At 36.5% G+C, this 20,766-nt stretch overlaps 2 protein-coding genes across 5 annotated transcripts; both read right to left on the bottom strand.

Annotated features, from left to right (window-relative positions):
* Positions 1-389: 389 nt before the first annotated feature.
* LOC147396927 (putative glycerol-3-phosphate dehydrogenase [NAD(+)] 1, cytosolic) lies at positions 390-7,211 on the bottom strand. 3 transcript variants are annotated; one of them, XM_086452247.1, is made up of 5 exons: positions 6,001-7,158; positions 5,093-5,314; positions 2,697-2,944; positions 1,253-1,392; positions 390-805 (listed from the first exon to the last, which is right to left on the bottom strand). In XM_086452247.1, the coding sequence occupies exons 1-5, from the start codon at positions 6,656-6,658 to the stop codon at positions 682-684; spliced, it is 1,392 nt and encodes a 463-aa protein (XP_086308373.1). In that variant the 5' UTR covers positions 6,659-7,158; the 3' UTR covers positions 390-681. The 3 variants fall into 3 exon arrangements, 2 of the variants coding, with proteins under 2 accessions (XP_086308373.1, XP_086308374.1); XR_015181095.1 differs by lacking the exon at positions 390-805 and adding an exon at positions 1,871-1,980 and having other exon boundaries at positions 6,001-7,205; XM_086452248.1 differs by lacking the exons at positions 390-805; positions 1,253-1,392 and adding an exon at positions 1,621-1,830 and having other exon boundaries at positions 6,001-7,211.
* A 925-nt stretch (positions 7,212-8,136) lies between these two features.
* LOC147396926 (chromatin-remodeling ATPase INO80-like) lies at positions 8,137-20,261 on the bottom strand. Of its 2 annotated transcripts, XM_086452245.1 has the most exons (22): positions 19,844-20,261; positions 19,569-19,656; positions 18,438-19,303; positions 18,157-18,357; positions 17,912-18,022; positions 15,764-16,194; positions 15,552-15,660; positions 15,384-15,464; positions 15,130-15,302; positions 14,762-14,887; positions 13,910-14,071; positions 13,751-13,808; positions 13,096-13,320; positions 12,803-12,949; positions 12,190-12,684; positions 11,852-12,109; positions 11,639-11,746; positions 11,016-11,110; positions 10,727-10,883; positions 10,152-10,352; positions 9,746-9,892; positions 8,137-8,736 (listed from the first exon to the last, which is right to left on the bottom strand). In XM_086452245.1, exons 1-22 carry the CDS (start codon positions 19,892-19,894, stop codon positions 8,542-8,544), a joined length of 4,485 nt encoding a protein of 1,494 aa, XP_086308371.1. In that variant the 5' UTR covers positions 19,895-20,261; the 3' UTR covers positions 8,137-8,541. The 2 variants fall into 2 exon arrangements, with proteins under 2 accessions (XP_086308371.1, XP_086308372.1); XM_086452246.1 differs by lacking the exon at positions 13,096-13,320.
* Positions 20,262-20,766: the final 505 nt, after the last annotated feature.

The following is a 20,766-nucleotide window of genomic DNA, read 5'->3' as shown; positions in this document are numbered from 1 at the left end:
GGGAGCTTAGGGAATTTTTTTTCTTTATAAAAAAAATTCTACTGCTCTGAGAATTCTTTAAAATTCTGAAACAGTGAGGTTTTTTCCTATTGAAGTAACATTTTTAGTGAATAAAAAAAAGGGGGGGGGGGAAGGGGGCAGAGATGAGAACAGTAGAACAGCCAATTATAAATGAAAAATGTTCAAACAATTAAGAGAAGGTTCAGGATATTTGCACCCGCTTAAAACACATTTTTGGGTGATCTATATTGCAGTGAGTGGGTGCACTGAGCATAAATGGTGGGTGCAAATAAAAAAATCATTAATCCATTTGAGGCATCAGTGAGTTTCCTTGATAATGTACTTATTTTTGCATAATCTTGAATATTATTTCTTAGGATGATTAAAGCTAATCAGAAGAAAATTTGAAATTTTCTCAACCAAGAAAACATGGGTAATACCGAAACATTCAATGTTTCTGATTCAGAAACTCCCACAATGATGTTACTTGCCTACCATTACTAACAATATCAGAAAGAAAAAAAAAACATACAACAGGCTCATACTAAACCAGAGTCCTGAATTGGAAAATTTGAGAGGATATTGCAAAAATGACTACCAATTCGTCTGTGGCTTCAGCAGTCCAGCCCAAGCGGGCGGTCTATCCTCCATTTCTTCATCCATCTGATATCTGACAATCAATCAAGGTTGCCCAAGAAGCGAAGGTCTATAAAATGCATGGCTTTGGGCCATTTCAATGCGATCTCGAGGATCATTCATGGTTTCATCCCTTAATGTTTTAAGAATAGCTTGTGATGAAAGCTCCCTGCAGATCAAAATAAACCATAACACATTGAATTTAAATACTTGAGGTAGCACAATCAAACTTGGCCAATTTTTTATTTATTTTTTATAACGAAGGGTGTCTGGGCCAGCTTGCGCGCATCCTGACTAGTCCCTACGCCCCACACCCAGGCTATGGCTGGTGCTGCTTGGTCCAAGCCAGTGCGTGGTCACCACAGGAATATAGTTGGCGGGATTTGAACTTGAGACCAACTAGGGAGCAAACCTAATGATACCCAAGTCTACCACTCAACCATCCCTGCGATGGTTAAACTTGACCAATTATGCATTTTGATCAGTTAAAATTAGACATCTTCAAAACAGCGGCAACATCTAAAGTTCTAGTGTTTCATTTGAATCTGATCGGTTCATGACCCCATTCTGTGAAGAGCAAAGAGAGAAATATCTGGAATCTGGAGAGTTTAAGTACCTTGTTATTAGTATTTTATATAGGGTCTTCAAGATGGGGCAAAGCTCAGCAGGAGCAACAGGCTTGTTTTCTTCAGAATGAAACAGACTCAAGCAAGACTGACTTAGCAAGTCATAAAAAGCTCCCACAGCAGAAACACCCTGGGAAAAACAAAGCAGAATTATCTTAATTGCAGGTAAGATCAAGTGAATAAAAAAAAGGAAAAGAATATGAGGAGAGAGTCAGATATGGATACATGTATGAATTTAGGTTAATTCAAGGACATCAAAACTCTGGTCCTGATTTGCAGGTGCACTTCACCAATTTGCCAAGGTGAGAATTTTCTTCTTACCCCCCCCCCCCCCCCCCCTCTCTCTCTCCCTAAAATAAATAAAGAAGTTAAAATTGCAGTCTTTCTTTTTCTAATGGAACCTAAAACAATGGAAAAAATCTAAACACAATCAGCATAAAAAGAGAGTCAAAGACACAGCTACATAAATTAATTCAAAGACTCCAAAAAGCACTTGACGAACATACCAAGGCGAGGATTTTCTAAGTTAACATCGTACTCTTTCTTTCGTTTCATTTTCTAATGGAACCTAAAACAAAAGGAAGAAGCCTAAACACAATCAGCATTACCTTGGCCCTTCCAATTTCCAAGTTTTTACTTTGCAAGCATGCGGCACCACACGACAAATCATGACATGGCATGACAGGCCAAGACACATGCCATTTTAGGGTGCCGACACCTGACACATTGAAAATGACGTGTCGAGTCAAAATGAAAAAATAAATCAGAGATTTAACATATTATTCTAAAAGAAGAAAAATATCTCCTCATAGTAAATGTGCAATTAAAAAATCTAAATCAACAACAATCATGTCATGTTGTTGGAAAATGTTTTTTAGGGAACACATATTGGGCCCAAAAAAACCACAAACGCAAAGTTTATGGCTGACCAATATTGCAATTCTTTTCCTGATAGCTGGTCACATGTATAGAACTAATTTTGGGATTGGGCACAATATGAAAGATCTTTTAGAAACACATTCCTCCGAGGTGGATTGGGGAATGGACACAAGGGTCTTTATGACACAATCAATAGTCAGATTCATTTTCAATTAGGCCTTGCTCTAACCTATTTCTTTACCTGCTTATGCATTCATAGCACAAGACTTCATTACTCAAGATGCGTTATGTACTCATCACCAATACATTGCAGGATTCATCATGACAGGAGCCTTTGCTCAAGAAATTAGAGATAACAATCTAGAGCATGATGAAGATAATATATTCGCCAGAATGTTAGAGCATAAAGAAACTATCAAATCCTTTTTGGGCCACTCCTGGGTAGACCGATGAGTCTATTGGTTTTCAAGTTAGAAAAAGAAGCAGCACATCCATCTAGTACTATACCATATATATTTTAAATTTGTTGTGTGTTGAAGTAATCAATATCCTTACCTGAATCATTCCCTTCCCCTTGATGCTATCACCCATATCCAGGCTCAATTCTCCTTTGGCTAACATATGTCCATACCATGCATTACGACCTTTCAAAAGGGTTACATAAGTATCAGCCAGCAATGGCCCAGAGAGCTTCTCTGGTTCTTCCGCCAACAAGTGAGTAATAAATATCATCTCTGAGGTACAGTGTGCAAAATATACCGATTTGCTAGTTGCACTCTCGTTGGTTAGAGCTGCTACCATTCCTGTGGAAAACAAATTGAAGATTGAATAGATTCCAAATCTGAAACTAACTATTATTCTCAAAAGAAGCAGTAGTATACCATCTTTACAGCATGTTCTATTAACAGAACTTTATGCCTTTAAGTAAGAATATCAGACCATGCGATTCATTTCCATTTATCACATATGCACATGTTTGCTGATCTAAAATGTTTCCCAACTATTCTAAATTTTTCATTCAAGGCGTGTTTGATTGCAAAGAAAATATTAGTTGGCAAATGATTTTCAAGGCAAATCCTTTTCTACTGTTTGGACACAAGATGGAAAATTTCGTGAAAAATTATTTTTGTTGTTTGAATTGCATTAAAAAAATCAAAAAAACATTATTTTAATTTGAATTTTGTGATTATACAAAAAATAATGATAAAATCACTTTTTTGGGAAAGATTTGAATTATTACAACCCAATTTCTTAAATTATTAGAGAACTATATGGCACCCCAAATATTTTAGAGAGCTACAATTGGAACCTTACGTTTTAATTATTCCACCCCATTTTCTTAAATTATTTACCACACCCCAATTAAAGATTAAAACACATTTTTCAAACATTACAAAGGTTTGGCTCAAATTATAATCTCAACATTGTAACACTCGTTCAAACAATTTTAGTAGTTGTTTACAATTATGATTAGGTTCATATAAAATCCTAAACCCAAAAAAAAAAAAAAAATAGATCAAATCTAGCAAATAATGAGATAGTTTCTTTTGGCACCCCAACTTTTACTTATTATTTCTTTTTTAATTTGGTGTGTAATCAATACAATTTGGGTGCCAATAGCAGCTCTATAACTTCATTTATAAAACAAATATTGATATAATTTAAAATTAATTATTCAATCAAAAATTTACAACAAAAAAAAAAAAAATGGATTGATTTAGATAATTTTAAATTTTTTTGACAAAAATAATTAATTGTTAACAATTTAAATATTTATTTTATAAATAAAATTATGATTTTGTTTAGTTTCAAAAAAAATTTGTGCTTTTTTTAATTTTTTTTAATTTTTTTTAACTTTATTTATAAAAAATATATTGATTTTGTTTGATTTGTCATGTGCTAGCCAATCGTTTGCCAAGGGGGAGGGGGTAAGAAAACGATTTGTCGTTAATTAAGGAAAATCAGGGGTGTTGACAAATCATTTTCTGCGCAAATTTAGAGTTTTTGACGCGTCAAACACGGGGAAATTGCCTGGAAAATTGCCATTTTCCACGAAATTTCAATTTCCCCATAATTTTCCGTGCAATCAAACATACCCTCATTGATAATTTCATCAAAGAAGAGAATATAACCATTGCTGATAAATCTAGAAAATATCAAATATGCACATAATTTATTGTCCTACAGTGTTTTCTATTTGCTCTAACATGGGTTTATGTTTTTCATCATAGGTTTAACCCATTAAACAAAAAATGATTGAAAAACATAAACCCATATATTGAAAATATAAGAATTTTCAATGAACTTAGTTCTAAAAAATGGGTTTATTTTAACAAAAATGAATTAATCCCTAAACTTTAGAAGAACATACGAAAAAATATAGAACAATAAATGTTTTGATGAATGTAGATTTTAAGGAGAATATTCTTGTGTTTATTTGATGACTTGGCTGAAACCAAAATTTTGGGATAAGGCTTGGGTGATGATGATGATGAATTTGTTTTATGACCTGTATTCTTGTAATTTTGGTGTTGGATTCATAGTGTTACGACCAACACAACATGTATGACACTCCCATCATATTTAGCAATCTTTTACATTGTGTATACCTTTCATATCCAAAACCTGGGTACATCCAACATGTGTAGACTGATATTCACCACCAAGTCGAAAGGGTTGACCCTAGATAAGTCCAGAATACAGGTCACAGGATACAAAATTCTCCTTTCCCTGAGGTGCTGTGCACATCCCATTGTTCCACTTTTGATGTCAAGCCTATGTCTCAAGTAGTTGGCATTTTTCTTCCAAACCATTGGAATGCACCCTCAAACATGAAACATAATTCTTAATGCTCAAGTTGGGTTCACTACTTAGCTAAGTCCAGAAACAACAAGTTCTTGCTCACTAATTAGACAAATCTTCTTAACAACATTACCAAAATGAATACTTACCAGCTCCAATAGCATAAACATTCTTCAAGCCACCCATAACTTCATGAGTGATAAGGTCACTATTATCCCACACAATGAAATGTGGTTGCCTTAAAAATTTAGCAAGAGGTTTCCTCCACTTTTCAGCTCCACAGATTCGAGCATTAGCATACTCCTTATTATAAATCTCTGAAGCAATATTCGGTCCTCCAAGGTAAAGAACATTCTCCATGGGAACTCTAGCTGCTCAAAAAGTAGAAAAAACTAAAAAGTATAACAAGCAGTAAAATAAAGACTTACATGCTGTACTTGGTGTGATTTGAAACTAATTGATCTCATAGCAAAGGACAGCGATGTTAATTCAAAACAAGAATGACTAAAGATAAATTGACATTAACAGAAAAATAAATCACTTAAATGGCATAAAACCTGATTATCATATAGTTAAAGGTGTTTTATATCCCATGATGGAGATAACATACAACATGCACATTGATCAATAAATCTTTGCACTCTATTCACTCCAAAGTAAAGCTGAAGTAGAAAGTATAGGATCACTGATAGAAGAAGCATCATTTTTGGTTTTACATAACAATCAAAAAGGGTATGAAAGTTGGCCAATAAGAAAATTGTCCAGCTAGGGAGATCTATATGCATAAAAAAATGCATTGGAATCCTCTACGTATTGATTAGCAATGCAAATGGATCTATTTCTACAAAACTCAACACATTCGGTAATGCCAAATTTCCATGTCACACAAGGCGCTTGTTTCACTGGAGTCACAAATTATTCCGCCTAAAAAAGCAATTTACTTGTTCCATGATAATCAAGATAAAGCTAACAAATGAAATATTAATTAAACAGACCATAAATGGGAACCATAGGCCCAAAAAAAAAAAACATAAATGAAGAAAATGAAAATTCTTACTTGCTCGATTAATCATTCGTGTGGGAGTTATTATATGGGGGAAAGGCTCCAATGCAGCCTCTATACCCTTTGTCAACGAGATAATGATTGGCATTGTGATTCTCTCTTTCCAATACCTACTAATCTCTTCAAACACCTTAAAAGTTTCCGTGGATGGCAAGGCATTCACCACAATATCAGCATCCCACACGGCTTCTTGTAAGTTGGTGACAACCTTCAAAGGGCAAAGTGGCGTGTCGATCATATTCAAGCAGAACCCATCTTTCAAAATCTCATCTGCATATAGAATCCGATCACCTAATCTCGCCTCGACGTACTTCAAGTATGCACAGCGCCTAATGAGTCGTCTCAATATGTCCTCCCTCGAATTGATTACTTCAAATAGGTGCTCTGCTGTGGCTCTATCAACTGACCTACCAGGCCTTCTCCATATCCTTATCTGAACTTTTTCTCGAAAATGGCCATAGCTGTCTTGCAGCATAGCTGCAAAAACACTACCCCAAGCACCCGCCCCAACACCAACAATCTTCAGTAAGTCACCTTCAGCTATACCCAAAAGCCGACGAATTTCGTCAAGTTTTTCCTCGATACAATTAGAATTCTGAACCGACCCATCTGAGAAAATGATATTGGCTACTCTTTCAGAACTCCCTACCATCCTTCCTCAAAGCAGAATTGAATCCAAAATACCAATAAACAAACAAACCCAATCCTCACAAACAAACAAAAAATATTTTATAATGTCTCTATAATCAACTTCTTGATGATTCCCTTTAAGTAATCGGTGTCAAATTTACTCAATTTTAAATAGTTCTGAACGAACCAAGTCTAACTTTGATATAAATTTTGCTCTCGTAACACCCAAAACCCTCAAATCATCACTAAAAACTAAATAGATTTAGCCTACTAAATCCCCATAAACATCAAAAGGCTTGTATTATTATAAATTGATTTCTCACCAGATTTTCAGACTCCACCAATCCCAGATTTTCTCTCTCTCTTTCTTTCCCTTCAAATTCTAAGAGCTTTCAACATATCCTTCACAAATTCAAACTCTTCCTCCAAATCTCCGTTTTGATTTTGGTCATCTATCAGAACCAAACAAACCAACAACAACAACAACAACAAAAAGGTAAATTTTTTTTCCGTGTCGGCTGCTCTCTCTTTCTCAATCGCATGCAGTGACAGTTGTGAATGTGTGATTGGATGTGAAAAAAGTGACAGATGTAAATCGAGTTTATTTGATTTTTGAAAATTACTTTATAACCTGATTCGGACAACCCAAACTCTGAATCCCCAAACGCTCCCTTTACTTTGTTTGTTTTGCTTTATGTAGTTATATTTGGTATGTAAGTAAGTAATATATATATTTTGCATATAAATAAAATCAGATTTTTCCAATGAATGGTGTTATTCAGATCCAAACCCAATCAACATTGGGGGGCAGCCAGCCCTAGTGAATGAAAACTACTAAAATCATAATAATGGAGAAAACATCAAAATTAGAAGAAGAAGAATAAGTTGTTAGTTCTATTCAAAATAGAATAGAATAGAATAGGATGTATTTGTAAGAAAAGTTGTTTTGATTACTTGAATTAATGAATCACTATTTATTAATCTTATTAGGAAAATAAACTCCTTTGGAACTAATTTCAGAAAATTAAAATCATAAGTTCCTTTTGGCTGATCCGGTTTTACAAAACCCAAAGAAATGTTCCTCTTACCTCATTTCTGATTTTTTAGCTCATTTACATTTCTGATTCTATGAGAATCACCTTTGTAATACAAACCAAAATGTAAAACCAGATCTTAGAACTAGCTTATGGGCAAAAATGGGATTCTAGTGTATAACACTGACCGAAGGCATCTAGTGGGATTTAAGAATCCAATTTGATGCTCTTTGCTCACCAATTCATTAATCAATCAATCCTGACCATTCATTTAATAGGCTCTCTCTCTCTGAGATGAAAATGGAACCACTTGACTCAATTCTCTACCAACTCGACAAATATATTGGTCTCGGCTCAGCTGCAACTATGCCCACCAAGTATGGGAGATGCACTTAAAAGTTGATTTCTATTATGGATCGAGAAATAATAGAGAAATTAACAACAACGAAAACAAAAACAAAAAAAGTGAACTAATAATATCATTCATTATAACCAGGCTATATATAAATTGTTCTTTTTTCTTGATACCCAACGTTTAAACGAAGCTAAGATGGTTCACAAAATATGTACAAACTTTGGTGTTTATATAGCAAAAAAGAATGACAGAACCCCACCAGCTCAAGGGACCAAGCTTCCCCTTTGAGAATTTGATATCCCAACTGGTGTTCCGAGGGTGTCTCTTGCCAGTTGTCATATAACTCTAATCCAAATTTGTAAACTAAATTAGGAAATATCTAAGCCCATCAAGCGATGAATCCTATTATACCCGAATAGTTCCAATTCGTATTTCTTTTTTTCTCCTTTTGTCTATTTGGTGAAGCTAAAATATGTGGGTTCTCAGCAGGCATTGATGCCAGTTCAAGGCCTTCATTTACACTCTCTTTGGTCTCTTAGGCCTCAGGGATTTATTTTGTTGCGGGTCTTCTATGCACCAGACAGAATTGTCCAAGCCATAGTCCTTTGAGTAAGGTTCATTCAACCCTTTAAAAGAATCAGTGCTTTTGGGAACTTTCTGAGACCTCTGTGGTTTGGGACGGGGGGTTTGCTTGTTCGAATTCACTTTCCTCTGCAAACAAAAGGAAGTAATGGAGTATGAATAAATAAAGCTGAAAAACAGGTAACAACAATAGAGCTGAACATTTTTGGTGAACTTGACTTTTAGTATCATCATCAGAGCCCTGGCCTAACTAATATGGGTCAGCTACATGCATCCTGTCATGTCGCTCAATTTCAATTCTACATGCGACATTTATTATGTTAAAGCATGCACCCTCAAATCTTGAATCAACATTTAATTACTCACAAATGATTAGCGATTATGTACATGTTGGAAATAAGGAAAAAGGATCCATCCAAGAACTCTAAGTACACTAAAATCCAATGTAACAAGGATGCGACAATTGTACGATTTCTTTGGTAGTGTCATCCTTATTTTTAGGTTTTCTTTTTTTTTTTTTTTTAACTTTTATTGGAGAAGTCTAATCCATCCCCTGTACACAATCATATTAATTGTCAAACACAACCATGGTTTGATATTATAAATCTACCTTCATTGTGTAGTGCTGTATAGAAATATTTTTCTTCATTTTCGTAATATTCTTTCATTATTTTTACTACTAAAACTTTTAATTAAATATAACTAAAATATTATTATATTATAATACAAGTGTATGAGCGTGTATATGTTTCAAGCTTCCCGAAGGCATCATGTTAAGCACTTCATAACCTTGTTTGACACCAACATACATGACCATGTCTTTATTACATAGTCATCTGTAAAATAGGTGTCAGCAACTTTATCTCCAGAATGTGGATAGTATATGATGTGAATAGGATACTTATGCTACAACCATCGGCAGTGTGCATTGATTTATGGAGTAAAGTTTAGCAATCAAGATACACAAGACAAAACGCATGCATAGGAAAATTATATTCTTACATCGGTCTGTGGGCCCCACATCATGATCAGCAGAGTGCTGATTTTTGGTAGACTCATCCCCTTGTGGGCCCCACAGAGACAGCGTTTTTTATGTGTAAGAATATCACACCCCCTAAAAAAGATATGTTTAACATACCTTTCTATTACTAATATTTTGCTCTGGAAGCACCCCATGTCCAGCACCGTCTGATCCAATGTTCGTGAAATCTTCCAAAGATGTGTCTCCTTCTGCATCTATATGAATGCCCTTTGTTCCACGTTTCTTCTTCATCCGATCGGTTACCTGGTAGGAAAATAATCATAAGCAACATTTTTTTGACAGGTCAAATATTACTAATAAAGAAGAGAAAATGGGGGTTGGGGAGAACAAACGGAATACAAGGCAAAATTACAGTAAAGAAAATAAACACCTAAACATGAAATGGTGATGAAAATGTCATCTAAGATTCACTAAATCAAAATATCAAAAGCTAAAAAGGGAGAAATATAGTATCTACTCTAGGAAAGATGAACCCCAGTTCAAAAAGGTGAAAGTAAGTAACCTGCAGTGGAGCTTCTCTTAATTTCTGGTCCAACTGGGCATCATCATCAAGGAGTAAAGAAACAACATCTTCAGGAGCCAAGAGGTCACCCTGAACATGACCACCAGTCATGACCAGCTGCTGCACAGTATTTTTTTGACTGGCTCTTTGCAGAATCTTCTCTTCAACAGTCTCTTTACAAATCAATCGATACACCGTGACCTGCACATGCATAAAATTATAAAATAATCAACTAGAATATTCCATTGCACCTTCATACCCCACAGGGTTACACTGCGTATCACAGCAGGGGAGCCCTGAGAAGCAACACAAATAAACGGCAAAAGCACAGGGACTGCTTATAGGGAAATGGGACTGGTCTGTAAGATTTCTACGTAATAGAGGTCATCTTTGGTCCGGTTGTTGTAGTGTGCTTGTTTCTTTATTTCAGTTTGGTCAGCTCGACCAAGCTTTCTTTTAATAAAAGCCATATTTATCAACAAACAAACAAAAAAAGCACAGGTACCACTTTGGCCAATTATGCCCCAGTGCTATATGTAAAATTCTGAACCACAAAATATTGGGAATGAACTAACCTCCTTAGTCTGACCCATTCGGTGAGCTCTATCCATTGCTTGTAGATCCAAGGTTGGATTCCAATCACTTTCATAGAAGATAACCGTGTCAGCAGCAGTCAAGTTAATACCCAATCCACCAGCTCTGGTACTCAGCAAGAACACAAAAATATCGCTCCTGCAATAGGAGAGCAGTAGCTAGCATAGCTTAATTTTTCTAGAGTGAATGGAGAGGGAGAACGATGAAAATTTGGTAAAAGTAAATGCTCTATACAACACTCATTGTATGTTCAAGTAATGCTTAGCTTACCGATGCTGGAAGTCTCTAACCATGTCGCTACGATTCATAATGCTGGAGGATCCATCAAGTCGAAGATATTTGTATTTCCTATAATTCATGTAGTCCTGCATGAAAATTTTAATTGGTTAAGAAAATAAATCCTGGAAAAGTTTTTTTTTTTTTTTTTTTTTAAAAGGCTAACAAGAAAACAGAACTGGACTGGTTGTTCCCGGAAACATATTGCTGGCAATGTATGTGATCATTAATCCTAAAAAGGAGAGTGCAAGGCGGCCTTTGATCGGAGGGTCAATGAATCTTTGAAGTCCAAAGGAGTAGCCAATATTTTACTCTATGGAAAATGCAAGACCTAGTTCTGTAGTAATTAAAATGTTATAGCCCTCTACCAAATGTCATGTGCTATGTTGCATGGATTCTTCCAAAAGGGTGAAGTATGCATGTTAATAAAAACGCGCCAAGTTGGGTGTGGCTACCAGTACCGGTACAAGTACATTAGAATAAACATCATAAACTGTATCACTGACTTGGCCAAGCCAAGACCAATTCGTATCCATTCTGAGTTGGCTGAGTCACAAATTGAGCCTTCAACATTCAGAAGATAGCTGACTATAAAAGGGACAAGGAAACAGAAATACCTCAAGAATATTCAGCATTTTTGTCATTTGTGCAAACAACAGGACACGGTGATTTTCAGCCCGCAAACGCTTTAATAATATGTCTAGCGTCTGAAGCTTCCCAGAGTCCTAAACATTCGTAGAATACAAACAATTTTTTGGGGAGTAAGTAGAATACAAATATTCCATCAAATAATCAAAAAATTGGGAAAAAATGACCAGAAAAGAAATTACGGTTAGCATTTTTGCAGGGTCAAAGCTCTGAATGGGCGGAGAAGACCCAAATATCTTGTATGTGAGCTGAAGAATGGGCTGTGCAACGGGTAACTCAGAATCAATCTCTTGTATCAACCGATGAGGACAATTAGGCTTTCTTGGTCCGTTACTCTCAGAAGTTCGTGCAAACCCAAAGAACAGCCTCTTAATCCAGGGGTGATGAACTTCTTCATGTAGTTTATATGCAAAGTTTCTATCTGAGCAGTGGGCATTAATCTGTCCATATGAAGAGAATTATTAAAGGTTCTGAAATAGATCAATTTCTTTCCAAAATACATGAGTTGAACCAAACTTACTGGTGGAGCTCTAGTTCGAGGGAGGAAATCATATGTTGAGTGGAGAAGCCCGGTGTTGGATATAAGCCTATCCTGATGAGAGACAACTAATGCTTCACACAGGGCATCACCTGGATCTGATACGAGTTTCCTTCTAAGTAAATTAGACTCAGATCTTGACGGCATCAGCAACATCCGAGTAACAGCTCTCACCTTACCCCTCTCAAGGTTACTCTGGAGATTATCACCCTCAGCTTCCATGAACATGTCCAAGATATCATCCAAAAATTGTCTATCCCACCTCATAATGGAAAACAACAACTTCTCCAGGAGAGAACCTTTTGCTAAAAATGCAACCTCTTCCGAGGATAAATCCATCAAATGTGTAAAACCAAATGCTCCATTGTTAGCAGATCGATAAATATTTTCTGGAGAGAATATATTGAAAAGCTTCTCAAATGTCGAGCAAGGAAATTCAGAACTCTGGATAATTTCTTGATAGACCAGCTTTGGTATCTGAAGTGATGAAATTCAGTCGTCATGAAAAATCTCAAAATAAAAAAAAGAAAAGGACTATCGATAACAACAATTCAATAAGAAAAAGATGAAGGAAGAACCAAATTTAATAAAGTACCCTGTATGTTATAGGATTTTGATCTCCCGCATAGTGTATGTCCTCCAACTCCCCGAAGGGAGGAGGTAGAAGAGAATTCGGGATCTCTCCAAAATATAAGAACGTGCTTCCCTCATTTCGCTCAAACAACTCTGGGTGGTTGCATACCTACCATTATACAAAAGAAAAATACATTATTCACAACGAATGACTGAAAATTGATCTAATACCAAGACACATCGAGAACTCAAGATGATCCTCATTTCTATCAGATCATCCGTAAAAGAAAACCTCAACACTAATAGATAGAGTACCTTCCTCAGTTGAATGACAATATTCATCAAGTGCTGAATTTTCTTCTCATTAACCCGTCTGCCATCAAACAACTCAGCAAGAGATATTTTATTCTTTATAGCTTGATAAAAAGCTTGCTGCCTAGTACTCAACTTGCAGTGTACCATGACCTCCTTTTTGCCAATCATCTCAGTAATCACATCTTTCTTAATTCTCCGCAACATAAATGGCTTTAAAATTGCGTGCTGCCAAAATGATAACCACCGATATATATGTACTTATCAAAAAAACAAAGGGGATAAGAATATATGTGCCTTCAATGAAGAGATTGGTAAGATTTTTTTTTTTTATAAGTATAGATTGGTAAGATTTTCAAGAGAGAAAAATTTATAAATATAATGGTACTGATGCAAGGAGAATTATAATCATACACCTTAAGCAACAAGGCAACAACATCAAATAGCTTAATGGAAAAAATAATAATAATTAACGTTATTAGGGGGTAAAACAATAATGCAGGGAAAAAAAATGTACGATGATATGTTAAATTACCTTCTTCCTTTTCATTTGGATGGTATGAATGTATGATCACTTAAACATGACACACTGACTTGACTACTTGGATTTCTTTAACTAAACTCCTAATAAACTTATCAGAACGAAAAGTGCACTCACCAGTCTGTTAAGTTGGTGTTCATTTAAAGTTCCTCCATGTTCTGCATGGTTCTCAATGCTGAAAATGTAGGGAAAAATGATCAATGATTGAAGTGTGAGAAATTTAAAGCTCATATAAGTTAAATATAAAATAAATGAACTTGATACAGGGATACATACCCTTTTGAAAACCACTCATTGAACTGCTCGTGGCTATCAAACAAGGTGGGCATAATGAAATGAAGAAGAGACCATAGCTCAGCCATGTTATTCTGTATGGGTGTACCAGTCAGAAGCAAGCGGTTTCTACAGTTAAAACTGAGTAATGTCTTCCACCTTATACTGCAAAACCAATAGTCATCAGTGAGGTGGATAATAATACATGAAATAACAAAGCAGGAACAATTTTACAATCCATCTAACGATATACCTTCATAACATTGTGATGATGCATGCTGACATGCTACTAAAACCAAAATCTTCATAGATCTTTCTTATACACACACAGACATGAAGGCATTGCTCAATATTAAACAAAATACTCACTCACTTGGATTCTAAGATGACAAACCCATGCTACATGTTATATGGAAATTGGGGAAATCTATAATAGCCCCAAACGGAAAAAAATGAAGCAAGTCAATTAAGATGATTTAGGCATGCACTACACAGTACAGAGGCATGGTTTAGTGCAGGTTGAAGGCTCTAAAATGGTGAGAAAAAGAACAAAAAATGATGTAACAGAGGTGGTAAGAAAAGATATGAAGATATGAGCATTGAGAAGATACAGTTAACAGGAGAAAAAAAGACTCATGTTACCAACATTAATATTCGAGATATTCATAGATGAAATGTAAAAGACAAGCTAATTAACAATTTAAAAATAAATAAATAACTGAATAAATTTTAAACCAATACGAATTGGTTAAAGAAAAGCATTTTATTACCAAGGAAATGAAAGTCTAAAAGCATAAATTATTAATCTTCTGACAGCCTTTAAACACACATTAATTTGGAAGACGGTTAACATACCTATCTGAATTTTTAATCGCTTGGGCCTCGTCTAGTATCATATATTGCCATTTCACTCGCCGGAAATACTTCTCATCAGATACTAGCAGTTGATAGCTGGTAATGAGTATATGGAATCCAGCCTCCCTGTCAGACAAGGACATAACTTATAACTTTCATAGCTAGAATACAAATAAGGCAAAATTTTGACCAACAATCATATAGATTACCAAAAGAAACAATTGCTATTGCAAAGGGCATAATATGATTGAGTGATGGATAAGAGCCACTGGAAGATAATCTGCAAGCTTACGCTTAGCAGCAGCTCATTAGGAATCTGGGTTTCTCCAGAAGGAAACAAAAGAAACATTTCTAACGAGGGCAATTACCTTCTATAGAGACGTGTTGGATTGATTTTTTTCCTAAGTATAGTCCTTGCCGAAAGCCCACCCCAGTATGGAATTGTTTTCAAGTCGGGACAGAAACGACTAATTTCATCAACCCAGTTGCTCAAGACAGAAGCAGGTGCAACAATCAAAAAAGGCCCCCATATATTTTTCTCCTGCATAATACAGCCGATCTAAGCAATTAGAAGGGGGAAAACAGCTTTATAAGCATTAAGCATTACAGGAAGATCGATCACCTCAGCTAAATGAGCCAAAAATGCCAAGGCCTGGATGGTCTTTCCCAGGCCCATCTCGTCGGCAAGGATGCCATTCAAACCCTAGAAAAAAAAATCTGAAGTTAACAACAAAGTCCGATCCAATCTTGGTGAACTCAATTTCATTTACAAGACCCCCTCGAAGATTACCTGCTCATAACAATTGACAAGCCACTGCAGACCCTTTAGCTGGTATTCCTTAAGACACCCTTTAAACAACATTGGTGTCTGCACTAACGATGTAACAGGCATTGTCGAGCTGAACTCATTGACAAAAGAACATTCAAAACATATATCAGTATAATTAAACGAGGTATTTCTATCATTTTTTATCCACGAAAGAAGAAAAAAAAAACACCCACGGATTCAGTAGGTCTATGTTAGTAGATCCTGCAATTGTAGTATCCTTTGGAGGTTCGTCAGGCACAGCCACTTGACGCAGCTTCAGACATTCACTGTCAAACGTGCTAGTTATCTTCTTCTGCTGCGAAACTGCATGTTGAGCGGCTCTGAGAGCCTCCCTTTTCAATGCAACCTCCTCAGGATCTTCTTTGTCTCCTCGCATAACATCAGAAGAACTCAAAGGTGCTTCCAATGTATTTGATTCTCCATCACACAGAGGCAAAACTTCAGAGGGTTGCGAGGCTGACTTGTTCTGCATGAAATGGCTGTATAGCTCTGTTTGTGATATTAGGAAATTGAGCCTCTGTTGTTGTCTCTTTGCTTCACGGAGTTCCTCTTCGCGCTTCAGAGTTTCTGCAGCTTCTTTTTCTTCTCTCTTCCTCACCTCTGCCTATAGAAGAGGGTTGAAGTAAAACATTTAGAATCGTCTGCATCAAATTTATCTAAGATTATGTCCACCTGAGCTTCCCTAGTCAACATCTTCCACAAATGCATATTGAACTTAATGCCTTATTTAAAAACTCAAAGCATTCTGTCCAAAAAAAAGGATGTGTGGCGCTCCTGTGTGTGTCCAATAAGTGGCAAGGATACACCAAAATAATTATAGAACAAAGAGTTTTTTATTTTCATTTTTGCAGATATTTTTATATATTTTGTATTAAGTTTTAGTAACTGTCTACTTCACTGAAGTCTTAAGTCTTTTATCTGTATATTTGTGAACTAATACTACAAATAACATATCTTTATTTTTATTTGAAACGGATAAATTTATTACTGAAAAAAAAAAGAGGACAAGAGAACCTACCTATTACCTATAAAAGCATTTTTATTGATCAAAAAAAGAACTTACCTATTACAACTATGAAGTCCTCAAAAAGACAGTCTTAAACTCTCTAAAGACATTGCACTAGAAAAACAAAAGACCCAAAATACAAACAGGGTATGTTTGATTGCACATGGAAAATAGGGTGGAAAATGATTTTTTTTTTTTTTGTAAGTATGGAAAATGACATTTTGTATGCGTTTGATTGCATTCTTCCATGGAAATTCATTTTCCACCCCAATCAAAAAGTCCACCAAAAGCTGGATTTCACTTTCCCACGGATTTCACTATCCCACCCATATGGGTGAGAAAGTGAAATCCATCTATATTTTTCATCTCCAAAATAAACCCTATTTCATCTCTACTTCTTCCCCACCACCACCATAGCCACCATCACACTCAACCTCACCATCGCTGTTGCCACTGTTGGCATAGCCGGCCACCTTCTCTCCCCTCTTTTCTTCTTCTTCCCTCTCCGCCGCCACCGTCACCGTCACCATCACCACGTCCTCCCCTCTTCTTCCCCCCTTACCTCCACCGACACCGACACCACCACCACATCCTCTCCCCCTCCCCTTCCCTCTTCCTCTTCTTCTTTTTTGTCCCTCTTATTTTTTTCAAAGTAGTATCAAACAATGGATTAAAGTTTTCCATACTAGTCATTTTTCCATGGATTTTGATTTTCCATGCAATCAAACACACCCATAATCACTTCCTGACTCCTGAAAAAAATTTGTTGTTCCTTTCCTTCCAGACCCCCCAACATATACCAAATGAATTATTCACCAAAAATATCCTCTCTATGTAAGAAGGCTTGAACATGCCAACTTTGAAACAGATCTAAAGTGGAATTAAGAAAGCACAAAGAATTACAAAACAATGATAGAAAATGCAACCAAATGTCCCTAACAATTTGTTTTCAATAATTATATATTACCAAATTAGGAGAAGGTCGAGGAGACCTTCCTACAAGATAGCCTGGCCAAAGCAAAAGCATAAAAACACAACACAACTGTGCACATACTAGTCACCTGATATAACCAAACACACAGACTCTCGTTACAAATCAAGTCTCAAGTGAACACAAATTCCTCAACAACAAAAAAAACTCATTTAAACTGTTAACACTAATAAAACAGCAGACCCAAGGTACTGGGTCCCAAGAAATTTTACAGATTTAGTTCTAGTCTAATGGCATTTGTTTGAAAACAACAAATTTATTTATAATAAACCATGACATCAGAAACTGTCACCAAGTAGTTTCACAATTGAAAAAGAGTCATACCTGTTCTTTATCCACTCTTTTCCAGAATACCAGCATGTCTCTAGCCAGTTTCCTTGTGCGAATCGGTGCCCCTTGCATCAATTTGACTGACCTACTCACCTTTAATTTCACCTGGCAAGCAAATCAACTCTCAGTAAACTATACAGAATTAAATACTTTACTTACGCAATGATAGATAAGTAGAAATAAGCTTGTTTTGTTAACATGGTAAAACAAGGATCAAAATCGGATTAAACTATACATGCCTCTCTTTGACAGGTTTCTGAAAACCTCTTGGCATCGGCTAGTTGTTTCCTATGGAAATTCATGAAATTTTTTTGATGTTTCAAAATGTCCCTTCTCACTATGTTCACCCAAACCTTCCCAATCTTCAACATCTCCTCTTTCTCAATTGATGCAGGATCTTTCTTCACTATTTGCTTCTTGGGTAGCCCACGTTCAATCATCTGTAACTCATACGAAAACTAGAATAAGAAAATATCCAAAAAGAATGCATCGTCGAGACTGATTCAAAGTGAATACAAACCTCATATGTATCTCCTTTCTCCAAGACCCTCACATGGTAAACCTGCATCATGCCTGCCTCAGACATGATAGATCGCAGTATGCCTCCTGCTGCCCCCTCTGGAATAGATGACGAATCCAATCCAATATCACAGACTTGAAGACTGAAATTTTGGACCAAATTACAAGCAGACAAGGCCTTTAATCTAGCCTGAAGTGTTTCATAATGGGGTTGAGGCTCACCCATCATCCCTGATCGGCTTTGAGGCCTTAAACTATTATCACTGGACATCATCACATCTAGGGACTCCATATCCAAGGTGCCCGTTAAGTGATACTCTTCCAACTGAATAGCTGAGAAACTGGGTAACATCAGAGATGCTGCGAGCTTATTGTAAGTTGGAGGAATTCTATATGTAATGCCCTCACCAATATCCAAATAATCAGAATCGAGGGAGGAAGACAACCTATCAGCCCTGTATTTTGGATTATAATCCTTCTCATAATAGTTCGCTGGCTCTCGAGTACTAATGTCAGTGAGATAATATGATGGGGTTTCCATCCCATGTAACACTCTCCCCTCATTCCCTACTTTCTTTCTTGATATTCCCATTTGGGTAGAGGCTGGTCTCAACACCCTCCTGTATTTCTGAATATGTTCCCCAAGCATTGAGCGGTAACCCTCCTCCGAAATGTGGGTCCCATATTCGTCAGCCCCATAGCCATTGTTTCTTTCAGTGTCTCTCCTGGCTGAAAAATTCAAACCAACCTCCGCTTTGACGTGCTTCTTCTTCTTCTTCTTCTTCTTCTTATTCTTCTTTGTCAGGCCCAATACTAATGCCCTTCCTGACAGAACCCCATTGCCATGCTCCACCATGGTTCTTCGATCTGTTAAATGACCATCCAAAAGAACCCAAAAATCGCACACGTAAGCTCAAAATTGTCCGACCCAAACCTCCCCATCAGCTCAAAGTGGAAACCATGCAGACATATATCTAACAATAATACAAAGGGGGGGGGGGGGGGGGGAAGAAGATATTCTACAGTTTAAATGTGATTTCAATCCTACAATCCAATTGGGTACTTGTGATTTCCAATCAAAATCAGAACAAAATTCTGAAAGAACAAATTTAACAAAAACAAAAATGCCTACCTTGACTATCTTTGCTCACATCCTGATTGCTATTCCCATAATTATCAAAACCATCATCTTGTTGAGGAAGTTGAAAGTCCATCAAAGACTACAATACAACACAAACCCAAAAAAATTATAATAAACAAATACACACAATACCCATTTCATAAAAACCATAAATGATCAAAAACCCTAACCGAATCCAAAAACATAAAATTTCACCCAAATATCCAGTTCAGATCAAAAATACAAAAGCAACCCATTTCAGAAGAACAAAAACCCATCTTACAAACCTCGAGATTGAAGAGATTAGAGTACGAGAAATCGTTACGAATACCCTCCATGAAGTAGGGTTTGAAGGCTCTGAGAAAGGAACCCTAACAACTGAAATACTAGTTGGGGAATAGAAGAGGAGAAGACCTCGAATCCGCGCGTAACTTCTGCACGTGAGAATGTGAAGAAAGAATATGGAGACATATAGAGAACTTATTAGGGAGCAGAGAAGATGTGAAGGGGGGTGGTGCGCAGGATAAGAGAATATATTTGGAGTTCGAGAAGAAGTTGGAGAGAGAGCGAGACGAAACATAGAGACAGACGGATTACAGGAAATCATCTCGAAGTGCTAAAGTGCGCCGATGGGGTGCTGTTTACTAACGTGTTCTACGTTTTCTGTACGTTTTATTTCTGGTCGCCAAAGAAGCTCAAGAATCCCCCCACCTTGTTCTCACTTCTCAGGCTTGTTTCATGCCGTTCCCGTACTCCAGAAGTTGGGTAATTACACTACTCCATCTCATGTTTCTTGCCATGTGGTACTTCTCTTAGGCCCACTGCTCCATAAGTGATTGGGTGATTGGCCCATCCATCTTTGCTGATTGGTAGATCGTTATTACCATTGGCTTGATGTAGAAGGTAATAGGCCCACCAAATGGTTGTGGCTTTTTAAATATGGACAACCACCGAATGCCCCCTCTAAAATTAGAATAATGATGAAGTGACTCATGATTGGACCTCACATTGCACACCTTGATGTAAAATTGTATGTGAAGCATAGATTCTTTCCTTGAGATACAAGTGAAAAACATCTCTGGTTCCTATTGACTTTCACGTCAAGATGTGCGATATGCGGTCCAACCTTGAGGTCACTCCAGCACAACTCTTTAAATCAAGGGAAAATGATTTTAAAAGACTCTTTATTAAAAATATATATCGAATAATC

The sequence above is a fragment of the Akebia trifoliata genome, chromosome 8 (assembly GCF_017979445.1).
Source record: "Akebia trifoliata isolate Shusen 1 chromosome 8, ASM1797944v1, whole genome shotgun sequence".
In the NCBI taxonomy this organism is placed as follows: Eukaryota; Viridiplantae; Streptophyta; class Magnoliopsida; order Ranunculales; family Lardizabalaceae; genus Akebia; species Akebia trifoliata.
The sequence above is the reverse complement of the archived record's forward strand: the minus strand, read 5'-3'. Positions and strand labels throughout refer to the sequence as shown.